Source organism: Trichogramma pretiosum, unplaced genomic scaffold (genome assembly GCF_000599845.2).
Source record: "Trichogramma pretiosum strain Unisexual culture from Peru unplaced genomic scaffold, Tpre_2.0 scaffold78, whole genome shotgun sequence".
Taxonomy (NCBI): Eukaryota; Metazoa; Arthropoda; class Insecta; order Hymenoptera; family Trichogrammatidae; genus Trichogramma; species Trichogramma pretiosum.
The window spans coordinates 254,222-271,377 of NW_019641605.1; the positions used below are offsets into that span (position 1 = coordinate 254,222).

General features: G+C 37.3%; 1 protein-coding gene across 1 annotated transcript; it reads left to right on the forward strand.

Moving 5' to 3' along the window:
• Positions 1-936: 936 nt before the first annotated feature.
• Positions 937-2,747, forward strand: LOC106660242 (putative uncharacterized protein DDB_G0271982). Its single transcript, XM_023458375.1, has 6 exons — positions 937-1,084; positions 1,161-1,570; positions 1,630-1,770; positions 2,152-2,253; positions 2,314-2,563; positions 2,650-2,747. The coding sequence occupies exons 1-6, from the start codon at positions 937-939 to the stop codon at positions 2,745-2,747; spliced, it is 1,149 nt and encodes a 382-aa protein (XP_023314143.1).
• The last annotated feature ends 14,409 nt before the right edge of the window (positions 2,748-17,156 follow it).

A 17,156-nucleotide genomic window follows, 5' to 3' on the forward strand; every position in this document is an offset into this window, starting at 1 on the left:
GTACGATTATCAATTTTTTTTAAATTAAATTTTTTGGTCGAATATAATAGTGAATTGCAAAAATTAGACGCTTCACTATTTTCTCGAAGCAATTCATAACGAAATGCGTGNAATATCATCATCTTCAATAATGTCATCTACGTTTAATGAAATTACTGATTATTGTTTATACTATAAATTTATATTTCTCAAATTTGCATCGATGTTAACAAACGAAAAAATTCGAATTTTCAGCTTGCCTAGTTTTAATTATCAAAATAATATAAAAATACTGTACAGTCCACAGAAACCGGATGTTTTCGATTCTTGGCATCAATACAAACTTGAGGCGCATATATGTTTATAAATATATCATTTATATCGATACCATAAGAGTACTTGTTTATCTTTTTGTTACAATTTGCACATTCATCTAAACCAGCACTTGCCTCCGTGTCAGGGATAGTTTCTTCTCCATCATAGTCATTTATACACACATCAAAATTGAATTGCGGGGATATTCGAGAATAATCCTGAAAAGGCTAATTATGAATAGATATAAACTTTCGAATAAAATACAAAAAAATAAACAAAGAGTGTCAAAAGTACTTAAGCTTACTATGTTATCAATATCGCAATCGAAGTCCACATCTAGTCGACTGTGATCAGCCTCGAGAATTTCTCCACGTGATTTCAAAATTGTATTCGAACGTTTTTTCACATAATTACTGTAGTCTGTGTAATAAAGCGGTCGTTTAGACATTTTGATGCTACTTTAATTCACTTAAAATATCTTAGCAATTGTATCAATATAATTGTTGGAAACGAAAAGCATCGAATTAAGGTTGGATTGATTTTGACAGGCCTGACAGCCGTTTGTTTACAAACGGAAACGTAACCCCTTCACCGATCGATTCGTGCGAAGCATCGAGTGAGTCGATAATTAACTTTATCACGATGAAAGTTTTAGTTTTTTGGATAGAGAGTAAAGTAACGAGTATTGTGAGCGATGAAAATCTGTTTCCGGATACGAATGAGGGGGAAATAACAACGGTTCTCTATAAAGATGGTAGAAAATATCAGGCCAAGATCGTCAAAAAAAGTCGTGAGTCGTATACTATTTAAATTATATCGCAATTTTTAATATGTATTTCTTTAAAGTGTGTTTATTATTTTTATAGATGACGAAAGATACTTAAATTCATTGCACGTATCTGTCGAGGATGGAACAATAATGAATAAAAAATTAACCTCCAAAGCTCCCCCGAAAATGCCGTCAAAAAATGCCAAGCTTGAAATTAGAAAAAAAACGAAAGCAATGAAAAGTGCTGCAAATTTGAAAACTTTGTGTTCCGCTTCGATTTTTGAGGAGTCTAGCGAAGAAGATTGTACCACCGAAATAAAAGATACATTAAATCAAAAGAGAACGTACGAAGATATTGAAAAAGAGTCCTATGAAGAAGTCGAGAATAAGCGACGAAAGGAAGAGAGTGATGAATCGGAGGAACGGATCGAAACGGAATCGGAAAGTGAATCTGAAGGAGAAAATAAAAGAGCACCTATGAGAAATGAAGAGAATGATCAGAATGAGGTATTATTTCAAATATTTACTATTTCAAGGCATTCACCCATTTCTTGTGTAAATTTTAGAAAGGCGCGGCCGAAGAAAGAGCACGAGAGGATGAAGAGATCAGAGAGCGAGCAAGAGAGGAAGAAGAAGCAAAAAGGAGAGCACAAGAGGAAGAAACTGAAATGGAAAATCAAAATTTGGGCGAGTTCGAGGAAGAAAAAGCACGAGAGAGGGAAGAAAAAAAGCGGCGCAAGCAAGAGAGACGCGCGGCCAGAGAGAGAGCAAGAGAGGAAGAGGAGGCAAGGGCGAGAGCGCAAGAGGAAGAAGCTGAGATGGAAAATCAAAATTTGGGCGAGTTCGAGGAAGAAAAAGCACGAGAGAGGGAAGAAAAAAAGCGGCGCAAGCAGGAGAGACGCGCGGCCAGAGAGAGAGCAAGAGAGGAAGAGGAGGCAAGGGCGAGAGCGCAAGAGGAAGAAGAGGCAAGGGAGAGAGCACTGGTAGAGGCACTGTTTTTCCTTTTTTTTATATTGATTTGCAGTATTAATATATTTATTTATCTATAATGTGCAATGTGTATCTGAAAATTTCAAATACCATTTCAGGAAAATATTGACCGTGGAGCACCTGCACGAAGAGCGAATCGAAACGCGATGCATGACGAGAGACGCAGACAATTCGAACGTCTTGGTCGTGTGGACGAAGCCGTAAGCGTAACATACAATTCTATTTTTAATTTTACTTCATCAATCAATAATTTTTTTCAGATGGATCCTTTATTGAAATGCCGTCTAGCAGGAGATGGAAGAGTTCAGTTGTCTCGAATGTACAATGTTTGGATAGGAGAGACCGAACTTGCCTGGGTCCAAAGGTGGCGACACAATCCAAGAGAAATGACCAGGCGATTGTTGAAAATTATTGTTGGGGCGGATAATTTAAGGTATATGTGCGCAAGAGGATTTTCTGGAGATCCGAATATTCATGCCGTGCCTCAAGACATTATGGATGTCGTTGAATGTATATCTATTTTTGACGTTTTCATACAATATTAATTTTAAACTTAAAAAACTAACATAATATTGATACATAATTTTCTTTTTTAGTTTACGTTAATAGAAGGTGCGACTCTGCGCTGACTCCTTCTCAGTTTACCTCTGTAGTCAACCTGATGATCGGCACATTAAGAAATCCGCATCAATGATTGAATTTTTGATTTTCAATTTATATTTATGTTCAATTTCAGTTGTTTGAGTTCATTCATTACATTTGAATAGTTATTTTTCAAGAACTATATGAAATAATAAAAACAAATTTCTTTGAATCGATACTTTTTTTAAATAAATATATGAGCAATCTATGAAAAAAATATTATCATACAAATATTATAATACAATTTATGGGAACTATATGGGCAATAAATTGGAAAATTATTTTTTGAATATATCTCCCAAGTATTGCCCAAATGATCCAATAAAAATTTTTTTAGTATGAATGGGGAAAATATTGGATTATGTGCATTTGCAGAACTATGGGTAAAACATGGGAAAAGTTTTTTCCAATAACTTTCCCATGTAATGACAATAAAATCCTGCCAGTCCTTGCCCATATAACTCCCATTGATTCAATTTTTACGCGGGTTCGGTTATTCCTAGGCCAGGTGAGCGGGAGGCGAGACCCGTAATCCTAGGCATTATAGCAGCCAATTAGCTGCCTATCCAATTTATGATACTAAAGTATCAAATTTTAAAGTCTCCGAAGAATTGTCTCTTTTATGGACCTTCGTTGTAGCAGCCGTTCCCTACCTAATTTTGGGACGTAATTTATTAAAATAATTTTATTTATTGCCCGATCTGACTTGTTAATGTCTGATGGACGCATCAGGCTCGATCGTGGCCCACGGATTTCTTTCGCTTATTAACAGCAATAAGCTGACAATTTGCAAAATACCATTGAAACACACGTTATTTTTTAGCCTGACCCGACATGCACGTCTTCCCAGACGCATGGGGCAAAACTGCAGTCATGATCTCGACTGGCTTGCGTTGCGGCAAGTCGAGTGTTTTTGAGTCTGACTTCGACCAGGCTGTAAAAATTTTTGACGAGGAGAGCATTTCTGAACATCGGTCTAGACCGAATAATGTCCGAGTCACCGTCCGTGAAAGGAGAAATTTTTCCCTGGAGGTGGTAGGCAACGACTAGCTATTTTTGTCTATTCGTGTCTTGGCTGATTTTAACGCAGAGACCTCCATTATTAGCTTTTAAATCTTTAACTTCGATTTTGTCGCGGTCACGCGCGAGACAGCTTCGCGTCTTCGGCAATCGTCATCTCCAAGGAGATTTTTTGCGTGAGTCTGCAGCGAGAGTCGAGTCCTTGACTCTAGGTGACTGTGGCGCGGTCGCCTGTCGACCAATTATTGATTTGTTGAGAGACAATTGATTGTCAAATACGTAAAATTTTATAAATGCAGCTTCCTTGTAAATAGTCAACCCGAGGCTATGCTGCTGCTGCTTGAATTATCGCGTGACGGTATGATCGACACTCTCTCGCGAGAATCATAATGTAAAGGTATGAGTATGTCAAAATGTGTGTTCATGCATCAGTAATTCATAAACACAAGTATACATTTTTATTTAACTGCGTAGCAGTTGTAATCTAAAACGTTGAAATTCCAACGTGTCCGAATCATTGATTAAAAATAAATCAAAACTGTTATTTTTTTTACTGCATTTAAAACAGCATATGTAAACCTATGATTATTTTAAGCTTCAATTAAGAAGCATCGACGATATAAAATGTATTAAGCCTGCGTGCTTACTAAAAAATAAAAAGTGTTATTTATTGTCAACGCAATCACATAATATGTACTTGGGCAGCTTCGCATTAAGAAGTGTAAATATTTTTGTTTGATTTCCAGAGCGTATGTATAATTTAACGTTTTTTTTCATTTACCTAATGTTGCACTAAGTGCGTATAATGATATTTTGTTTCATACATGTACAATTTTTTAGCTACAGTGCGCCTTTTTTCAATGTAAACGCGTCAGTATAATTGTAATGCGTTTCATACATGTTTTTTGTCGTGTGTGCGACCCCGTCGAACCCACTGGGGGGGAGCAATGTAGGTGAAACGCCCCGTCACTAGCCGTTATATGACAGCGTCGACTTGACGCCTCGAACACACCAAGTTTAAAGCTCCGTAAGCGCGTAGCGCACAACACTGTAGCTCAGATCTTTAAGAGCAGTCGCCAGAGCTAGTCGCTTTAACAGCGAGCTCCGAAACCCAATACAAGCCCAACTAAGTACGTTAAATCGGCCCATTCATTTTACCGCCTTTTCTATCCTCTATCCCTGTAACCGCCTATCTGGATTGTGTAAGTGCCCAGGTAGAGCGGCTAAGACAAGAACTTACAGTTGTGTTTGTGCTCTCTTTGGCTCGCTCTCCGTAATTTGCCGCTAATTCGAGATCTCTTTCTTTCTGTTTTCCACTTGTTGGAAGCTTTGTTGCGGGCAAGATTTGAATTACCTGACCTGAGCTATTACGTTACTCCTGTGGTGATATACCAACAGTGCCAGGGTCCAAATCACTTGCCTTTCTCGTGCCTTTCTTATATCGTTGAAAAGTTGAGTTGATCATCGATCGTCCACTGCTGCTGATGTCTTGCCATTCTCGTCCTACCGACTCCGACTGCACGATCGGATGCGACTTACCGTTGACTGCATTGGTGAATCTGACGGAAGAGTGGAGAACGAAAAGAACGAAAAGAGCATTTATCTGTAACCTATACATTTTTGAAAGCGCTGAGAATTTGAAGTCTCCGTAAACACAGCGTGTGTTATTGTTCTGTATAGTAGTCGCGTATCGTGTACGTAAATAGGCATTCGGTACACAGGCATGTAAATACCCGGCCGGCCCATCGATTTTGCCTTGCCTGTGCTAACGTTCAACTTGGGTTCGTCTCGTGGTCTATGTGTTTGTATATTTTGAAATTTTTTTCGTATGCCGAGTTAAGCAAAGTGTTACAAAAACGCCAGGAACTTTAGCCTGTGTGCTGGTTGCAATAATACATTTCATCCGGGTTGTGGGCTTGACTACGCTTCTGCATTGTCTGCTAGGGACTGTTGCACAATTCAGTTCACCATATACAACTTTTTAGCCGCATTACCGCTGCAGGTGGATCTACCATGATTTTTTTAAGTCAGTCTGCTGGCGCCGGTTCATCGAATCAAATTAGACCTGAGCCTCAGCTTGACACCCCGTTCGCGGCCTTGTCGCAGGATTCAAAGCTCGATAAGCTTTGCGAGGCAATCTCTTTTGTAGCCACTCAGAACCACGACTTGTTAAGCTCAATGGATAATCTTTCTACTATGATTGGCGAGCATGAGACGCGTTTAAACGATCTTGAGAATAATCTTTCACATGCTTATGTTGAGATAGAGAAACTGCGCACTCGTATCGATTAAATGTCTTCTTGCTCCCGGCAGAAGACCATAGAGTTTACGGTCTCTGGTATCCCTTCGAGCTTGCCTGAGTCGGAGAATGATCAGGTCGTTGGCACGGTTTTGACCTGCCGGTGTCACACACGTGTCAGGTGGCTGAAGCCGAGGGATGCCTCGTCTGAGTTCCGGACCTAGCTAGTCGTTTGTAAATCATCTGTCGCTCGTGATGAGATCGTCCGTCTAAAGATTTTAAAGAGCGTTATTTCCGTCGCTGATATTTTGCAGGCATACAGATCTGCTGCTCAGCGTAAACTCTATTTGAATGAGTGGCTGCCCCAGGACACCTTCAAGCTGTTGCAGGAGGTGAGAACGAAGGCTCGTACTTGTGGCTTTGAGCGAGTTTGGATTCGCGGTGGCGTGATATATGTGCGAAAAAATGGCTCATCGCAAAAAATGCAAATTAACTCTAATCTCGACCTAGAGAAGATACCATGACGGTGTTCTTTTGTTGAATTGAGGTCTCACCCCGTTTGCTCACGTAATCTTCACATTTTAAAAGTCGCGCACATTAACATTAATTCTATTATTAAAAAGCTGCATCTCGCGAAAAATTTTATATTAAATAATCACTTGCATGTTCTTGGAATTACTGATACTTGGTTTACTCCACTGGTCGATGATTCTTCATTCAATATATCAAATTATTCACTGGTTCGTAATGATCGTAAGCTGAAGGTGGGAGAAAATTATATGCGACGAGGTGGTGTTACTTTTTACCTTCATTCATCTCTAAAATATACAAAATTACAAGCCTCTTCAATAACTCATATCGACAAGACGGAGTTTCTTTTTTTCGATGTCTTTTCGGCTGATGATTGATCGCAACCTCATGTGCTGATAGCATTGGTTTACAGAAGACCCGGCTTTGTCGTATTTTTTCTTGCAACTTGATGCATTTTTACGATCGCTTAAAAATTATATTATTTTAGGAGATTTTAATGTAAATATGTTGGAGTCGACAGATGACTCGGATGATTTGCACACTTTCATGATCGTTCATTATTTTGGGTCGCTTCTGGGCCCACACACTTCAGAGATGATACTGCCACCTGTATTGATTTAACGATTGTCGATGCTGCGGACTCAGTCGTTGACTATTCGGTCTCTGATGCCCCTGTGGCTTTTTGGCACTGCGCTATTTTTTTGGTTTATGGTTTTGTTGCACGTTCTTTCGAGTCGCGCAGTGTCAAATTTCGCAATTTTGCGAGGTGCGATATGACAGCGCTGCAATTATCTTTGAGTGCTCGTTTGCTGAATGATTTCAGTCTGAATGGTATGGCTAGTCCGTCGGATCTGGTTGATAGTTTTTCGGCAGCTGTGACCGCGGAGCTTGACATTTTTGCATCTATTATTACTAGACCTTTTAGGCGTCCGTTTGCCCCGTGGATGACGGAGGTTCTGTGAGGTGAATGTCGTTCGAGGGATCGCCTGTTCAGGGAGGCTAGAAGGCTTGGCTCTGTTGACCTTATGCATCGCTATCGTATTTTTTGGCGTGATCTTAAAGAGCGATATCGCGGGCTCGTACGGACCATTTGAGTCGTTCGCGTGAGGAGCAGCCTGACCAGGCTGCTGTCTGGCGGTTGCTTGAGCGGCATGGAGTAACTGCATCGAGAGCATCTTCGGTTGTTGGCTGATTTACTTTGGCTGAGTCGAACGATTATTATTGTAAAGTGGCAGGCGTTCATCAGCCTTGCACTCGTGATCAGGTGATAACCATTTTGGAGCGTGCTCCGATCGAGGTCGAGTCGAGGTTTAGTTTTTCTCAGGTTACTGCGACTGAAATAAATCGTGTATATGTTGATTGTCGGAGGCGCTCGCGAGTTAGGAGCTCGGATGGTCTGTCTCTGCAGTATCTTGATCGCATCTGGACTGTTTTGTTGCATTATCTGGTTTGGTTGTTTAATCATTGCTTTTCATCGGATGTTTATCCTGATGCATGGAAGAGAGCTTTTATAGTGCCTCTGAATAAGGTTGCCTCTCCAGCTAGCCCAGCAGATACTAAATCTATAGTTAATCTAACCCATCTTGCCAAAATCTTTGACCGTCTGTTTACGTGCCAGATGCTTGATTATTTGGAGAATGTTCAGGAATTGTTTAAACAATTAATAATAAATTGGATGGGTGCATGATAGGGTCTCAAAAGAAAACACTGCATGAATCACATAAATTTCTTTTCTCTATTTTCTTTATTCTCACTCAACACTATTAATTTAATAAGAAACTGAGTCTATATGTCAAAAATGTTATTAACAATAGCAGTAAAGTCGTGTATACTGATAATATTTTTAATACACAATGAGCCGTCAAAAGTTGATACAATAATGTGAGCAGTCGACGCGAAGCTAGATTGCATTAATTCACACTTCTTTTCTGTGAGTTGTTGCACTTGAGACGTGCAGCACTTCTCTTGAGCTCACAGCGAGCTGAACTTGATTTATGAGTAGACCAGAGCACAACGAAAGAGGTTACATTAATCCTCTCGTTTGCATGTGTGAGCAGTCGGATGAGTTGACCGAGATCACTGATGCACATGGCTACGTGTAACCTCACTTTCACTCGTCGTGTGCTCGTACGATTGAGATGCGCTAAAATAATCCCAAGAGTTGAGGTGATGACAAAAAGATCCCACCAGGCCTGAAGTAGATATTATTGGTCTTCAATTGCAGTCCGGATGGTTTCTTTACCTGGTCGCAATCGATGAGTTGACTCTGATTCGCAGACCGATGAGTTGCGCTTTGATGAGTAAAGCGATGAGAAGAGTTTGCCGGAACGTCCTCGTTGACTGGCTTGCGCTTGTTGAGGTGATCGGGAGGAGTCGAGTTGATGAGAAGTCCTTGTAGATGATGCTCGGAATAGCTTTGATGGTGAAGTCGGGAATTTTCTCTGCGTGTATAAGCAGCTCGCTCATACCTTTTCGAATATTTCTCGAACAGAGAGCAACGAGCTTCTCTTAACGAATCAGTTCGGGTTTCGCTTGGGTCACAGTACGCAGCATGCGTTGCTTCATCTTACGGATGTTATCCGACTCGGAATTGAAAAAGGACTTGTGATGTTGCTTATGTTGTTTGATCTGCGTAAGGCATTTGATACGGTTGACCATGTGGCACTTCTTAGGTCACTTCAATCGTTGGGTTTTTCTGATTCGGCTCTGATTTTTGTTCACTCATACATAACGGGAAGATCGCAGGCATTCATTGATGGCGATGGTTGTTTTTCTGAATTTGCCAATGTGACATCTGGTGTCCCGCCAGGCTCCTCGCCTGGTCCAGTATTGTTTCTCGCTGTCGTAAACTCTCTACCTGGATCTCTTACTTACTGCAAGAATAATTATATCTTGTTTGCCGAAATGCGTTTGTCAAATCGGTGAGAAACGTCACTCAAAAAGTATTCAACCGATCCTTTTGAAAATTTGCACAGTTCTTTATAAACCCTTTGAGCAGGTACTGAAGTCGAGATATTTCGATTATTCCGAAAATATTTTTGTTTATAACAAATTTTCCGAAAAAAAGATCGATTTTTCATGTCTAGACGCAATTTTAACGTTGTTTTCAACTTCAAAATTATGTCAAAATTCGAAAAATCATTACAAATGAAAAAACTTTACGTCAGTATCTGATAAAACTCATAAACTAGTGAGGTAATTTTGCATTTTTCGTTTTAGATGATTCTGTGAAAAGTTATGGGTCTCGCCAGAATTTTCACGACTTTTCCGTAGATTTGTTCTCAAAGGTCCAAAAATTAAAATTTTTTGATGAAATTTTGACAAAATACTCTCGAAGTCATGTACTTTCACATGTACATTGTAGAAATAAATTTTTTTTTTTTACTAGTAAAAAAAGTTTAGAGAAAAATTGAAAATTTTTCGCTTTTCAAATGTACATACAAGACAATTTAATTGATCGACCTTTGCAATATCTCATTCAAAAGGTATCTTTATAACCTTTAAATAGCTGTTCTCAGATTTAAGACTGGTTCAAGGACGATGTAGATACTGCGACGATCCGAATTTCGCGCGACTGTACGTCAACGCGAAATGCGCACGTCTCCGACGCAAGCACCTTATTTTGAATCGCGGCACGCGAGATAAGATACGCACGAGATGAGAATTCAGTTTTGGTCCAGCTTCACAGAGTGTAACATGGACACGGGCTCACGAGCTACTTTGGCTCGAAAGTAAGTACGCGCAATATCACGACGGAACGAGGCAGGCCTAAGTCCGACCAGGAACCATCCGACCCAGAGCGTGTTGGACGGTGCTGTGCCAGTGCGTCCGAGATATGCGTTAAATTGTTTATAGCGCTAAAATCAATATCCGATAATCGCGTGTGTGTTTGCTACGCGTCGTTGAATCATCGCTTCATCTCTTCTTAATTGATTACTATTAATTTACGCGCGTGTGCGTTCCTCTTTTGATTTTGTTGCAGGCAGCTGCGTAAGCGACGCCATATTGAAGCATCTTAATTTAAACCAATATATATTTTATTTATTCTCTGATACAATAAAAAATCACATCTTAAATTTAAATATCTTGTCTCTGCAATTCATTTAAACCCTACCTTTCTTTCAGAGTTCAAGTAATAATAAATAACTCTTTTCTCTAATATAAATAAAAGAACCTTGCAATACATCCGTTTATAAATATCAAAATTACGAAAAAAAGTGTTTTCTGACGATTTAAATAGGCTTACCTTCGTTCCAGTAACATGAATCTCTTTGAAATTTTATGTGATAGTAGTCAACTTAGTTGTCACCACAGCGCAGGAAGGTATCACTTTCAATTCTGCGGCATAAAGGGTACTTAATCGCGCGCAGAGGCAAAAAAGTAACTTATACAAGCGCGGTATCAAATCAGTACCTTATGCAAATGCAGTGGCAAGAAAGTTTTGCCTCACTGATTTTAGGTTGGTAAAGTAGCCGTACACGATAAAATTCTGTTCTGTATTTGAGCAAAAAAGAGAAAAAAAATCTCACCGTGATATTGACTCAATTTGCCACTTATAGAGAATTTTCTAAGTTATTAGAGGAAACTAGAAGTGAACGTCTCTACGTAACTTTGAATTAAATGTTGAAGATTGAATGTTGAAACAAAATTTTATCATACAGGGTAAAGGGAGGTATTATTGCTCACGTTTTGGATCTCCGATTCTTCAGTAGATTTCAGTAGATAAGTGGAAAGAAATTTTATTACAAAACTTTTCAGACCTTAAGGATCAGAATTGGTTCAATATCACATTCAAAATCATGCGGTCAAGGACTTAAAATCACAAGTAAATACATTAGAATCCTTGATCAGATACAAAAAATTTGGACATTAATCCTTAACTTTCTTGTTTTTGCATTTATAGACATTAACACAGGTGTATCTCCTTATGACCTTCATTTTCGAGCTAAAAATTCTAGAAGTTATTATTTTAGTTACCCGATTTCTTCACTACTGTTTCGTCGAGAATTCAGAATTAATCAGAATTCTCGTTATTATATTTGTAGAAGGGTTGATAAAATAAAACACTTGGTTTAAGAGGAAAAAGTACAACAAAACCTATCTTTATTTTGTTCGATTTGGAAACTGAATGGATGGAATCGATGTGATCGTGGTGGTAGCCAAAGCTAGACTGACTAATATGCAGCTCAGAGCCGCCAAACGACAGTATCTTAACGACACTGCACTGAGAAAAATGATTGACTTTAGCTCAGAAAAACCAGTTCTGTTGAGACAACAGAAACCCATACACTTGTGATGAGTGAAAATTCTGCTTGTCACAGGGAGAATTTCAAATGGCTAATAAATACGCGCGATTATGAGTTCGAAAACGTAACGGCACTACTGCTTCGACGTCTGCATGATAATGACGGTTGAAACGTACGAGTGTGACTTGTGAGTGCAAAAAAAGAGGTTATGTGTAGCAGCGTCAGAAGCTGTAACAGCCGCAGCAGTAGCAGCTGCAGCAGCAGCAGCAGCAGCAGCAGCAGTTTAATGTATGTACTGCGACGATCCGAATTTCGCGCGACTGTACGTCAACGCGAAATGCGCACGTCTCCCGACGCAAGCACCTTATTTTGAATCGCGGCACGGAAACGAAAGAGACGCACGCGAGATAAGATACGCACGAGATGAGAGTTTAGTTTTGGTCCAGCCTCACAGAGTGTAACATGGACACGGGCTCACGAGCTACTTTGGCTCGGAAGTAAGTACGCGCAATATCACGAGAAAACGAGGCAGGCCTAAATCCTATCAGGAACCATCCGACCCAGAGCGTGTTGGACGGTGCTGTGCCAGTGCGTCTGAGATATGCGTGAAGACGTTCATCACAATTACATTATTTTTCAAATTTCTTCAGAATTTCGCTCGAATCTTTGTTATGCTCTAGAATGAGCTAGGAAGCTTCAATCGAACTTTTGAAACGGTCAAAATTTATTAAAATTTGACAAGGAATTCAAAAAAAATTTTTCCAAATTTTTTTACCGGAACCATCGGGTTCCAGGAACCTTTTTTTGTTAAAAATAACGTTCGTCGGCTCCAGACGCTATCGCCTTCAATTAAAAAATCTGAAAAAATTTGAGATTATGTATTTTGATGAACAAAATGAGAAAAAAAATTTTCCAGATTTTTTGAGGCTCCGTATCGCCTTAAAAAAATTATTTTCGTGAAAAAAAGCGGTTTTTCACCTGTAGGCTGAATGGACATGAATGAAAAATTCTGAAAAAATTCAAGGAATCGTTTTTTGATGTCAGAATTCAGAAAAAAATACTCCGGTCTGGTACATCGAACCATTTTACCGAAAATAAAATAATTTAAATTTTCAATGATTTTTTCTGAAGGCCTGAAGCACTCGAAAAATCTGAAAAAATTCAAGATTGTTTGTATTGTTGAAAAGTACCTTCATGAATTTTTTCAGATTTTTTAATAGCTTCAAGCTTTCAGAAAAAATATAGACAGAAAATGGACGTCTATAGGGGAGGAGGGGGGTAGGAGGGGGGAGGCGGTCCAAAATTTTGGTTTTAGCACTTTTTTATCATGTACTATAACATACCAAAATTTCAGGAAAATCCGTGAACCTCGCCCGCAGGTTTATTTGAAAAATTCTGAATCTGACCCATATTTTAATCGTTTTCCTATGCTCACGCAACCTCAAGGTCTAAGATTGGTATGTGAACTTGAATTTTATTTTTTTTTTTCAATCACATAATATTTACATAAAATTAACTTCATAGCTCGCGTTGGATTATGACCAGACTAATGAGCCTATTAATGTAAAACATGCTTGGCCAGAATTTGCAAAAAAATTGTGGCAGCTGATGAAAAAAAAAATGATACCTGAGTATCAGGATCTCTTACAAAGCATCACCGACGAAACGCTCAGTAAGTTGCTGCAAATTACATTTTTATTTTAATAAAACTATTAAATAATAAAGTACATAATAAAATACATATTAAAATACCTAATAAAATTATGTTTTTATAATTCCAGCATCCAAAGCTGCTATTTTACTTCGACTTCTACCAGTATTGATACCTGTGCGACGGGGGCTTGGCAGAGAGTTACCTGGTCGTGGCCCCAAGGGGGGATGGAGACCAACACTGCAAGACGGCATGGATTGTTTTGTTCTGCATGTCCTGGTAAGATTAAAATTTTACAAAATTAAAATTTTTATAGTATTATTATAATTCTGTACTAATCTTGTAGCCTACAGAAGACCTATTTTCTAAAGTTGAGGAACTAAAAAAGATGTTAAAGCAAAAAGGGCAAAGTAACCAACCATTTATTGTAGTCGTTGGCGAAACACTCGAAACAATCAGAGAAGCAAAGGTCTCAATTGATAATCAATTATATGAACGATTCTCACTAAGCGTTAAAATTTAAAAAATTGCTATATACATCGAAATTAAAGTCTTTATCAGGATCAAGGGGCATGTATTTTATTCTATAGGAAGTTTTGAAAGTCATCATGTAGTTATTGCTTACTTTATTGTATTTATAGATAGATTTACAAGCAATTTAAACACGATTTTTAAGACATTTGAAAGAGGGACTACCTTACTTAAAAATTTTCTTAGAGCTTCTGAGTAAAAAAGTCATCTTTAATCCCTTCCAACATTTTTTTGGAGATAGTTCTGAAGCTATATTTATTGAAAAAATATGTTTGGTTCATGTCAGACCCTTTGAAAAGCGCCTACCATTAATATACCAAGAGGGACTAGCTTTTTGTTAAATCAAGTTAAAAATATTTAAACGGGTATAGCTAAAAAAAGTGTTCGTTAATCTGCACCAAACTACAGCAGTTTGAAGTATTAGCTTCAACGAATCTTTTCAGATGTCACTGAAGACTGTCAGTCTTCAGTTGAAGAATATGGCCGATTCTCTGTGAAATCGAATGGCCAAAAAATTTTTTTTTCTGCAAATATGAAAAACTTGCTGTTCCCGATGTCAGAAATGTCCCCAAATTTTATTAGAATTTTTGGGACCATCTATCACTCTTTTTCAGGGGCCCGAAGTTGGCCATTTTAGGGTTTTTTTGAAATTCATGAAAAATCACAAATATTCAAATAATTCCTGGATCAGGGTAGAATGATTCAAAAGTAAAAGTGCCCAGCAACTTTTTTGTTGGAAATTGTCCAAATTTTCAGAAAGAAAATATGCCAAAGTGATTGGAACAATCTAGGTAAGTGTAAAGCAAAAAAACTGCAAAAGGGACATAAATGTTGAAATCTAATCGAGTTCGAACCTGACTTTCATTTCCTAAACTATGTAAAAAGCTTCCCAACGATGTCAACTACTGCCTGATAAAGTTTTGTAATGGGTCTTAAAGTTTAACGCAATATAGACAACAATGTGTGGCGAAAAACATGCAAAAAAGGTCAAAAGTAGGCCCAAAATGCCTAAAATCACCAAAAACAGCCATTTTCAGTCCTTTTTTGCACGTTTTTCACCACACATTGTCGTCTACATTGAGTTAAACTTTGAGACCCATTACAAAACTTTATCAGGCATTAGTTGACATCTTTGGGAAGCTTTTTACATAGTTTAGGAAATGAAAGTCCGGTTCGAACTCGAGTAGATTTCAACATTTATGTCCCTTTTGCAGTTTTTTTGCTTTACACTTACCTAGATTGTTCCAATCACTTTGGCATATTTTTTTTCTGAAAATTTGGACAATTTCCAAGAAAAAAGTTGCTGGGCACTTTTACTTTTGAATCATTCTACCCTGATCCAGGAATTATTTGAATATTTGTGATTTTTCATGAATTTCAAAAAAACCCTAAAATGGCCAACTTCGTGCCCCTGAAAAAGAGTGATAGATGGTCCCAAAAATTCTAATAAAATTTGGGGACATTTCTGACATCGGGAACAGCAAGTTTTTCATATTTGCAGAAAAAAAAATTTTTTGGCCATTCGATTTCACAGAGAATCGGCCATATACCAGCAATTGAATCCCGCATGTATGCTGCGCCACTCGCTAAGAAAATATGGTTTTTTTAATGTTACACCCGTAAAATTATTCGGATGTTCCTAAAACCATTTGCCATTTTTAATATCGATGGTACTCAATCTAAAAATGCGTATCTTATACCCTAATTTTTATTTCAATAGCGGGGAAACGCTTAAGAAAATCGAGTAAAAAATTATAATTGCAGTGAATTCGTTGAATGTTATCAAATTCGATTCAAAGTATAATTTTAACAATAAATGAACTAGTTTATTGTTTAAACAGCAATAATTATTGTTTAAACAATGTTGTTTAAATATTTATTGCAAAATTATGCATTAAAAATTATTATAAATAAAAGAATTAAATATAAAAATAATTAAAACAAATTATGAAAAAATTTTTGAATTATAAGTAATAATACAAAAATTATAATAAAACATAAAAAAATTAGCAATAATTTAATAAAGGCCTCTAAATAAATACTAGAAAATGTATATGTCTTATCACTGTTATCCATGGTATATGAAAGATCGTAATGAAGAGTTTGTTTATATTTTGCTAGTTACACTACTTGTGCTAATGCACACCCATGTCGTTGGGTGCAGTAGAATATAAACAATTTTTTATTAATTTATGCCCCTGAATGTTAGAAAAAAATGATTCAAATTAAAAATGATTTATGTTTTTAATTGTATAATAATTAAATTTTTGAGCTCTAAAATTAAGCACTTAACGATAGAGCGACTTTCACATTTTTGGATGTGACCATTTCGTTGAAAAATCCAAAAATTGCTCCAAAAATTCTGAAAAAATTTAGGGATATTCCTTGAACAATTCTAAACACTTTTTATGAAGACAATTTTTTCACTAGGTGCATCCTTGTCATATAAAATTCACTTCAAAATTGACAGCTTTTGAGGGGTTGTTTTTTAATAAAGCTTTTTCAAAAATGAGTGGCAACATTATTTTATTGATTTATACACCAGAATGTTCAAAAAAAAAAACGTTTTTCATGGGTGTAGTGCAATAAAAGAATCATTATGATTTTATACTTCAATTTTTAACGCTTATTGAGAATCGTTCATATACGTTTGATGATGTTCTCGATGCTCTTGATTTGTGTTTCAAAGCCATACAAGGTTTGAACTTGAATTATTATCAAGTAGTTCAACCAACCTGGCTATTTTTGCAGCGTCAGTTCTATAATTTAAAAACTGAATTTGATGAAGAAAGGAGCATTCTAAACGATGTATACCTAGAATTTGAGAAATTTTAAAATGAAATAGAAATTAAATATTAAACATCAAAGGATTGTATTTGAAATTGATAATAAAAAATTATAATAATAGTTTGATAATAGCTACTTCCTTTCTTTTACTTCTTCCTTTTCTTACAATGTAAAAACTCCACTTTTCATTGTTGGGTGTTGCTGTTATTATTGTCGTTGTTTGTTATTATTATTGTGATTGCTGTTCCACCATACCGGATTAATAAATATATAAGTACACCTCAATCGCAGCTGCCTTTAGTACTGGTTGGTAGTATGTACATTGGTGGTATGCATTTGTGTTGACTACAATTGCACAATGCAATGGTATGCATTGTGATATGGGTTTCGGATGAAAATGTTAGTTACCATAATTTTAATAAAATGTTGCAAAAATATCATATAAGGTATAAAAAA